This window comes from Procambarus clarkii, chromosome 34 (assembly GCF_040958095.1).
Source record: "Procambarus clarkii isolate CNS0578487 chromosome 34, FALCON_Pclarkii_2.0, whole genome shotgun sequence".
Lineage (NCBI taxonomy): Eukaryota > Metazoa > Arthropoda > Malacostraca > Decapoda > Cambaridae > Procambarus > Procambarus clarkii.
In genome coordinates this window covers 2,197,288-2,207,865 of record NC_091183.1, presented here as the reverse complement: position 1 = coordinate 2,207,865, position 10,578 = coordinate 2,197,288, and the positions used below count along the sequence as shown (strand labels likewise).

Genomic DNA, 10,578 nt, shown 5'->3' with positions numbered 1-10,578 from the left:
TGCAAAGTCATTTTTATTCCTTTCACCTGTTCATTTGATTACAATTTTTTACAGAAAGTCACTTTTTGTTTTAAATTCTTGACATATTCTAAGTAGCTCACTTAATGTGCTTAATCAATTATCTGTGAATGATTTCCACCAGTCAATTAACTGCTCAAATTTTTGTGTTTTTACTGCCATTTCCTGCATTACCTGTTGAGTGTTGAATATTCTTATTCAATGTGATTTATTTAGAAAACTGCAATTATACTTTCCAGTTTTTATAATCTAATTTGTTGCGCTTTAGCCTCATTCAGTTAATTACCTAACTCCAATTTCAAGTCATATTTATACCAGGTTGCTAATTTAATTTACAATTTTGCTTGTTTTCCAATTTGTTGTTTTGCCTAATTGCAATTGCAGTTGGCAAGTTTGATATTTTGAGTGTTGTTATTTTTGTACATTCTATTTTATGCCTGGTGTACCTAATTATAATTTACGCTCAGAAGTAAACTCCACTTTAATGATAATACCTGCCACTGTTGCAACTCCTTCTGACTCAAATGGAGCAGTTGCTCATACTAGTGTCCAGTATTCAGCTCAGGAAATGGCTATTCCATTTTTTGCAGGTGAATCTCGCTTATTAGAATCATGGTTTAGCAAAATTGAAGCAAAGGCCAAAGCTCGTGTTTCAGAGCCTTCTGATGATGATTATTTAGCAATTGCTAGGTCATTATTGACACCACCAAAGGTGTCAATTGAGCCGATAGTTGATGAAAAAGCTATTGTTAGCTTCCAGTCGTGGCCAGAATTTAAAGAATTCTTCTGCCGTCGGTTTAATAACAAAGGAGACCTGGACCCATATAGATTAGTTAAGAAAATTACTAATGCCACCATGCAACCTGGTGAATCTTGCAATGCATTTACCTGCTAATTGAACCAGTATCTGAATGCCTTACAGACCACTATGTTGTGTTCATCATGGGTGGATGAAAATAAATTACTGACCCCCTGTAGCAATGGCTAAGATGATAGCTTTTGGGACAATAGTTTATTTTACCGTCTGAGCACACTAAACCTATCATAGAACAGCAAACATTTGGGTCTCAACACGAAATTTGAGAAGTGTTTGGTTCCATGAATAATGCCGCAGATAAATTAGCTCCCCGTATTGCTCAACTGTTGCCGCCCCCAGATACTGTAAGTGTAGTAACAAGCTCTCAGCACTCTCCAACCACAATCTCACAAACTTCTTGGTCACAGAACCGCACCCATGGTCGTAGCCCACAGTCAAATTCTCCTCCTCATAGGTGGTCGAGATGCTATAGTTCACGATCACCCACTACCTCGTGTTGGCATTGTGGTCTGACTAACCACCTGGCAAGGGACTGTTGGTCCGCACCTAGATCGTCACCCCCAGATAATTATCTTGTCTCCTCGTCATTTCAATAACTCTAGGCCCCATGTGTCCTATTATTACAGGATAAGGCAATGTATATACTTATTTCAACTTTATTTTGTGTCTTTAAATAGACGCCATTGTGAAGTCTACTGTGACATTTGTATTCTTACAGTTCATGTCATCAAGAGTTCCATTACTGTTCTAGCAACCACACTGAGGCCAGTGATTCCTGACTGCTGTCACTAACATGTTGACCTTCTCGGTTCAGTCCTTGTAAATATATTGTAAATATTGTACATCATTTTTTTCCCCTGTTATCTAATCATAAATTTCATTGTGGCATTTAGGTCATAACTTTTGATCCATTATTTTAGATAATTATCTTGTATTATTTCCATGTCATTGACACATGTTAATAATTTTGTTTAGGCAATACTTTGAGTTGTATTGTTCATATCTGATACTTAAACATGAATATGTTCTTCTTGAACAGATTACCATGATTTTTGTTACCAAGATTTTCCACTGAGAAAATAATGTTCTTATTTCTGTGCACATGCCGAGCAGAGAAGGTATTAACACACACCTGATCTACCCAGTAATGTGTAAACTGCTATTACACATGTAAGGCATTATGGTATGCCATCGAGGTCCTTTCAGTATCATTGTAACTATCTAGCTTTCCAAAGCTTGTCGACAAGGAACGTCGACTTGGTAGCGTGTCCAAACGGTATATGACCCGCTCTCAAGTAGGCCTCAGTATTCTCACAGACCAGAGCAAGGTAGGACCTCGGGTGCTCTGGATATATACATTACGTTCTTTTAATCAATAAAGCTGTTGAAGCAACGACAGTGTGTGTTCTCTCCAGTCCCAAGCAAGTAGATGGTGTATTGTAGAGCAAGTAGATGATGTATTGTAGAGCATGTAGATCGTGTATTGTACAACAAGTAGATGTTATATTGTTGAGCAAGTAGATGACATATTCTAGAGCAAGTATATGGTGTATTGTGGAGCAAGTAGATGGTGTATTGTAGGGCAAATAGACGGTGTATTGTGGAAAAATAGATGATTTTTTGTAGAGGAAGTATAAGTATTGCAGAGCAAGTATAAGGTGTGTTGTAGGTCTAATAGATGGTATATTGTGAAGCAAGTAGATGGTGTATTGTATAGCAAGTAGATAGTGTATTGTAGCACAAATAGATGGTGTATTTTTGATAAAGGAGGTGTATTGATGAGCAAGTAGATAGTGTATTGTAGCACAAGTAGATGGTGTATTGTTGATCAAGGAGGTGTATTGTTGAGCAAGTAGATGGTGTATCTATTCGTGCTTGTTTATTCTGTTGTTGATTGGATCTTGCTTGGGTCTGAAGAGATACACATTCTGACTTCTTGGACTTTATTGGTTGTGGCAGAGAATATATCTCCAGAGCACCAGGGTCCTGAGGTGCTGCTCTAATCTAGGTCTGTGAGGTATTGGCGGCCTACATGGAAGCGGCTACTGCGCTGCTCTGAGGAATGACATCATGGGGCTCACTGGCCACAGGATTGGCCATACAACAACCGTTCGAGAATTTAAAGACTAACATCCCTCGTACACACTACCAAGTCGACGTCCCTTGTCAAAAACCTCTGGCTAGCTAGTTACAATGATACTGAAGGACCCTTGGTGGCATACAATAATGGCTTACATGTAAAGTTTCAGATAAAGCATTAAAGCATGAATCAGATGTGGATTAATACTAACACCACTTGGCATGTGCACAAAAATTATAACATAATTTATTCAGTCAAAAATCATGGTAACAATGCATCTGCTGGAGCAAGAGCATGAAGACCCTAAGCATGTCTAAGCATTAGGTATGAACAATACAATTCAAGCATTGCCTAAAACAAAATTATCAACATCTTATGACAATGGCATGTGCTTGGAAATTAATAAAGACAATTATGTGCATTATTGGAACAAGAGTTTTGACCTAACAACCACAGTGAATTTTATAAATAGATAACAAGATATGTACACAAAAACAAAACATATGTACAATATTTACAATGACTGGACCCAAAAGGCTAGCATCTTAGTGATAGCAGCCAGGAAAAACTGGCCTCAGTGTGGTTGCTAGAACTGTAATGGAGTTCTTGATGACATGCACTGTAAACAAAAATACAAATGGCACAGTAGACTTCACAATGCTTCTGAATAAAGACACAAAACAAAGTTGAAAGTAGTGTATAAAATGCATTATACAGTAATAATAAGACACGTAGGGTGGAGTTACCAGAATGACAACTGCAGAATTAACTTAATTAGAGTTTCCGTGAATGTCAACACCTAATTCATCAAGAGCACTATACAACTCTGGCTCTGACTGAAGGTGAGGAACAGATGAAACTGCGTGTGTCAAGCCCTCATCTGGGGAGGTAATCTCGTTAACATCTAGCCAGTGGACATGTTGTGAGTGTACAGTTGAAACTAAAGGTCTAGATCTAAGATTATAGATACTGGCATGAGGTAGCGCTATGTCAAGTGGTCTGTCAACCACAGTAGGTGGTGTCCCAATAGAAGAATCTGTCTGGGTAAGGTCATTGTCCTCTTCTGCATCAGACTCGTCAGAAGTCATTTATCTAACTTCATGTGGTCAAGATGTTCGTTAATAAACCTCTTCTGCTAACAAATTCTTAAGTTTGTACTTGTTACCCTTGATAAGCTCTATTACATTATATGAACCCAAAAATGTCTTAGTTAGCTTGTACATAGGGCCAGACCTGTGTTGGTTAAATTACATAACTACAGATCCGGCAGTTATCTTACTGAACTTAACTCGTGTATTCCTTGCTCAAGTAAACTCTGCTGTTGCCCTGGACAAGTGTTCTCATATTTTCTTAGAAATTAGTTGCATTTGTCTACGCTTCACTTGAATAAAATCATCAAAGTTATACAAAGAAGTTGGGGGGGTACATTAATCAATTCATTACGGAGGATATTATCTGTACCATGAAGAATAGCATGAGAAGTGCCTCCTGTAGAAGCTCTTCATTAATTGAAGAACACAGAAATCACAATAGTGTGATGCATCAAATGAGCAAATCCACAAGGGCCGTGACGAGGTTGGTACCTACGTCCGAGAGCATCCCAGACGCTGCCTTACTTGTTATGGATTTGGAATGGATTTGTTCATTTAAATGAAGAATTTATAGCACACTGAATTAAGGGTATAAATTGATCCCAAAAATTGTAATCAAAATTCATGGTGACTCTCAAAGCATCTAAGACTTTCCTGTTAGTACGCTCTGCTAATCCATTACTTGCTGGATGAAATGGCATAATACTACATTTTTTATGTTATGTAATTCACACAAACTAGTTAAGACACTATTACTGAACTCAGAATATTATTCAAGAGAATTACTTTTGGCATACTATATCTACAAATTTTTTTGGTCATGGAATGCATTGGCTATGGTTTCTACCGTTTTCTTTGGGATAGGAACTAGTTTGCAGTACCGTGAAAAATTGTCAAACATTACAAGCAAGTGTTTGTTACCTTTTTCAGTTTCTGCAAAATTTATCAACGGATGCATTGATACTCCTTCCCAAGGAGCTTTAGTCACTGGTACACCTCCATTGGGTTAGGTCCCCACAACGTGTCTCTTGTGCTGTAAGCAGGTGAAACATCTGTCTACATAATGAGCTACCTCTTTAGCCATTTTGAGCCATTGGCTCAATGATCCGCTGAGATATCATCCACCACTCGCACTGGTAATGAGTAATGGTCAAAATCTACAACATGAGTGCCAGACTGGAGTTGGATGTCGGCACTACTAGTGTTTGCAATATTCAATGTAATGGTATCATCTTGCACTCTGTGCCAGGAGGGTTCAAGAAACGTACAGTTCACTTTACATATTTCTTTTTCCTGCAATGACATCCGACAACTCAGGAACTCTCTGAATCTTAACTCTTACTCTTGTGAGAGAATGAGAGTGCAGCACAGTGTCAGTAGCTGTGGATCCACTAACTTCAGAGATGGAAGCTGCTTGATGAGCAAGAAAACGAGAATCTGTTAGGACGTCCCCCTCCAGAAAGTCTCTATTCTCACTCTCCTGAGCTACTGCACAACTACGATGCTTCTACTGAGTACTTGTTTTCTCGGGTATGCTACCGCGACAAGGATCTGACAAACCTACGCTAGCAAGTTTGCTGTCGACAAAATGAATATACTCTGTCTTACTGTTGAACTTATGACCCATCTTATTTATACTGTAAAGTGGTATAACATGATCTTTGATACTAATGATCCAATGATGGGAAAACAATACAATATTATCATCAATCAAGGTGTACAAACCTAAGAGAGTGTCAACAGGAAAATGGATGCTATCAACAACTAGGCAAGTTATGGACAACGTGATGTCATTTAAGTTGTGTGGAAGGTCGATTTTTCCCTTAACTGTTACTTTATTTCCTGAAACACCCTTCAGAAAAGGTACGGATGATTTTTTTACTGTGACAGAGTGCTTACTTGAAATATCTGTAGGAACTGGAGGGTTGACAATATTTATTTTAGCACCTGTATCAACAGACTTTTAGTATTCTACGATGTATTAGGGCTGATACTAGCAGACCATCACTTGAAACCGTGAAATTCAGTGCTTGTGATTTATGTTGCCTAGGTTGTCTGCGTCTCGTCTGGGTCACATTCACTCGGGCTTCGTCAATATCTACAACTGGTCTAGTGTCCAAATCTGTTTTGGGTAACTACTGAGTACACAGGAAGAGCACTAGGGTTTGATAGCTTGAATTGGTTAAAGGGGCGCCTCGCAAGTTTCCCGACGACGTGAAATGAACACTCTGATCTCCAAGGTTCTGTGACCTGGTATTGTATTTTGACTGATAATGTAGTTATGGGAATATTGATACTGTCTTGGACGCCATGCACCTTGCCAAGACTGTCCATGGGAACTACAAGGTAGGGATGACCTTTGCCAAGCTCTTCAATCTGCAGTGTGGTGACCAACTTGTTTATGATACTTTCTACATGGGAACCTAGAATTATTAGAATGACGTGAAGACTGAGAAAATTGTCTGAGGGGTAATGACCTATATGCAGACCAACAGCCCTTTACTAGGTTGTCAGTCTTACCACAATGCCAACACGAGGTAGTGGTTGACTGTGAGCGTTGTGGCAACTTGTGAGAAGGCATGAGGAAGAAGAAGCATGAGGAGAGATGAAATGGCATCTTGTTTATATCTGGAGTCGAGAGTGGGACTCCTAGCGGCAGTGTTGTGAAGCTGAGCTGACATTACGGGCTGCTGTGACGTTACGGGCTGCTGTAACGTTACTGGCTGCTGTAACGTTACAGGCTGCTGTAACGTTACGGGCTGCTGTGACGTTACGGACTGCTGTGACGTTACGGGCTGCTGTAACGTTACTGGCTGCTGTAACGTTACGGGCTGCTGTGACGTTACGGGCTGCTGTGACGTTACTGGCTGCTGTAACGTTACGGGCTGCTGTGACGTTACTGGCTGCTGTGACGTTACTGGCTGCTGTGACGTTACTGGCTGCTGTGACGTTACTGGCTGCTGTGACGTTACTGACTGCTGTGACGTTACTGGCTGCTGTGACGTTACAGGCTGCTGTAACGTTACAGGCTGCTGTAACGTTACGGGCTGCTGTGACGTTACGGGCTGCTGTGACGTTACTGGCTGCTGTGACGTTACTGACTGCTGTGACGTTACTGGCTGCTGTGACGTTACAGGCTGCTGTAACGTTACTGGCTGCTGTGACGTTACTGGCTGCTGTGACGTTACTGGCTGCTGTGACGTTACTGGCTGCTGTGACGTTACTGGCTGCTGTGACGTTACTGGCTGCTGTGACGTTACTGACTGCTGTGACGTTACTGGCTGCTGTGACGTTACAGGCTGCTGTGACGTTACGGACTGCTGTGACGTTACGGGCTGCTGTAACGTTACTGGCTGCTGTAACGTTACGGGCTGCTGTGACGTTACGGACTGCTGTGACGTTACGGGCTGCTGTAACGTTACGGGCTGCTGTGACGTTACGGACTGCTGTGACGTTACGGGCTGCTGTAACGTTACTGGCTGCTGTAACGTTACAGGCTGCTGTAACGTTACGGGCTGCTGTGACGTTACGGACTGCTGTGACGTTACGGGCTGCTGTAACGTTACTGGCTGCTGTAACGTTACGGGCTGCTGTGACGTTACTGGCTGCTGTGACGTTACTGGCTGCTGTAACGTTACTGGCTGCTGTGACGTTACAGGCTGCTGTAACGTTACAGGCTGCTGTAACGTTACAGGCTGCTGTAACGTTACGGGCTGCTGTGACGTTACGGGCTGCTGTGACGTTACTGGCTGCTGTGACGTTACTGGCTGCTGTAACGTTACAGGCTGCTGTAACGTTACGGGCTGCTGTGACGTTACGGGCTGCTGTGACGTTACTGGCTGCTGTGACGTTACTGGCTGCTGTGACGTTACTGGCTGCTGTAACGTTACTGGCTGCTGTGACGTTACAGGCTGCTGTAACGTTACGGGCTGCTGTGACGTTATTGGCTGCTGTGACGTTACTGACTGCTGTGACGTTACTGGCTGCTGTAACGTTACGGGCTGCTGTGACGTTACAGGCTGCTGTGACGTTACTGGCTGCTGTGACGTTACAGGCTGCTGTAACGTTACTGGCTGCTGTGACGTTACGGGCTGCTGTGACGTTACTGACTGCTGTGAGGTTACAGGCTGCTGTGACGTTACTGACTGCTGTGACGTTACTGACTGCTGTGACGTTACTGACTGCTGTAACGTTACTGACTGCTGTGACGTTATTGACTGCTGTGACGTTACTGACTGCTGTGACGTTACTGACTGCTGTGACGTTACTGACTGCTGTAACGTTACTGACTGCTGTGACGTTACTGACTGCTGTGACGTTACAGGCTGCTGTGACGTTACTGACTGCTGTGACGTTACTGACTGCTGTGACGTTACTGACTGCTGTGACGTTACTGACTGCTGTGACGTTACTGACTGCTGTGACGTTACTGACTGCTGTGACGTTACTGACTGCTGTGACGTTACTGGCTGCTGTGACGTTACTGACTGCTGTGACGTTACAGGCTGCTGTGACGTTACTGACTGCTGTGACGTTACTGACTGCTGTGACGTTACTGACTGCTGTGACGTTACTGACTGCTGTGACGTTACTGACTGCTGTGACGTTACTGACTGCTGTGACGTTACTGACTGCTGTGACGTTACTGACTGCTGTGACGTTACTGACTGCTGTGACGTTACTGACTGCTGTAACGTTACGGGCTGCTGTGACGTTACTGACTGCTGTGACGTTACAGGCTGCTGTGACGTTACAGGCTGCTGTGACGTTACTGACTGCTGTGACGTTACTGACTGCTGTGACGTTACTGGCTGCTGTAACGTTACTGGCTGCTGTAACGTTACAGGCTGCTGTAACGTTACGGGCTGCTGTGACGTTACTGGCTGCTGTGACGTTACAGGCTGCTGTGACGTTACGGGCTGCTGTAACGTTACGGGCTGCTGTGACGTTACTGACTGCTGTGACGTTACAGGCTGCTGTGACGTTACAGGCTGCTGTAACGTTACGGGCTGCTGTGACGTTACTGACTGCTGTGACGTTACAGGCTGCTGTGACGTTACAGGCTGCTGTGACGTTACTGACTGCTGTGACGTTACTGACTGCTGTGACGTTACTGGCTGCTGTAACGTTACTGGCTGCTGTAACGTTACAGGCTGCTGTGACGTTACAGGCTGCTGTGACGTTACTGACTGCTGTGACGTTACTGACTGCTGTGACGTTACTGGCTGCTGTAACGTTACTGGCTGCTGTAACGTTACAGGCTGCTGTAACGTTACGGGCTGCTGTGACGTTACTGGCTGCTGTGACGTTACAGGCTGCTGTGACGTTACGGGCTGCTGTGACGTTACTGGCTGCTGTGACGTTACAGGCTGCTGTGACGTTACAGGCTGCTGTGACGTTACTGGCTGCTGTGACGTTACAGGCTGCTGTAACGTTACTGGCTGCTGTGACGTTACGGGCTGCTGTGACGTTACTGGCTGCTGTGACGTTACGGGCTGCTGTGACGTTACTGACTGCTGTGACGTTACTGGCTGCTGTGACGTTACGGGCTGCTGTAACGTTACGGGCTGCTGTGACGTTACTGGCTGCTGTGACGTTACTGGCTGCTGTGACGTTACTGGCTGCTGTAACGTTACGGGCTGCTGTAACGTTACGGGCTGCTGTGACGTTACTGGCTGCTGTGACGTTACTGGCTGCTGTGACGTTACGGGCTGCTGTGACGTTACGGGCTGCTGTGACGTTACTGGCTGCTGTGACGTTACGGGCTGCTGTGACGTTACTGGCTGCTGTGACGTTACTGGCTGCTGTAACGTTACGGGCTGCTGTAACGTTACGGGCTGCTGTGACGTTACTGGCTGCTGTGACGTTACTGGCTGCTGTAACGTTACGGGCTGCTGTGACGTTACAGGCTGCTGTAACGTTACTGGCTGCTGTGACGTTACGGGCTGCTGTGACGTTACTGGCTGCTGTGACGTTACGGGCTGCTGTGACGTTACTGGCTGCTGTGACGTTACTGGCTGCTGTGACGTTACTGGCTGCTGTGACGTTACTGACTGCTGTGACGTTACAGGCTGCTGTAACGTTACTGGCTGCTGTGACGTTACGGGCTGCTGTGACGTTACTGGCTGCTGTGACGTTACGGGCTGCTGTGACGTTACAGGCTGCTGTGACGTTACGGGCTGCTGTGACGTTACGGGCTGCTGTGACGTTACGGGCTGCTGTGACGTTACTGGCTGCTGTGACGTTACAGGCTGCTGTGACGTTACGGGCTGCTGTAACGTTACGGGCTGCTGTGACGTTACGGGCTGCTGTAACGTTACTGGCTGCTGTAACGTTACAGGCTGCTGTGACGTTACGGGCTGCTGTGACGTTACTGGCTGCTGTGACGTTACTGGCTGCTGTGACGTTACAGGCTGCTGTGACGTTACTGGCTGCTGTGACGTTACAGGCTGCTGTGACGTTACGGGCTGCTGTGACGTTACTGGCTGCTGTGACGTTACAGGCTGCTGTAACGTTACGGGCTGCTGTGACGTTACGGGCTGCTGTGACGTTACTGGCTGCTGTGACGTCAT

The 10,578-nt window shown here is 44.7% G+C and overlaps 1 protein-coding gene across 1 annotated transcript; it reads right to left on the bottom strand.

The window, feature by feature from the left end:
• Positions 1–6,522: 6,522 nt before the first annotated feature.
• LOC123762186 (uncharacterized) lies at positions 6,523–10,578 on the bottom strand. The gene has a single exon (XM_045748564.1). It carries the CDS (start codon positions 10,576–10,578, stop codon positions 6,523–6,525), a length of 4,056 nt encoding a protein of 1,351 aa, XP_045604520.1.

Bases quoted from the DNA above. Each gene is read 5' to 3' on its own strand.
- LOC123762186 (XM_045748564.1), bottom strand. From the start codon at position 10,578: ATGACGTCACAGCAGCCAGTAACGTCACAGCAGCCCGTAACGTCACAG.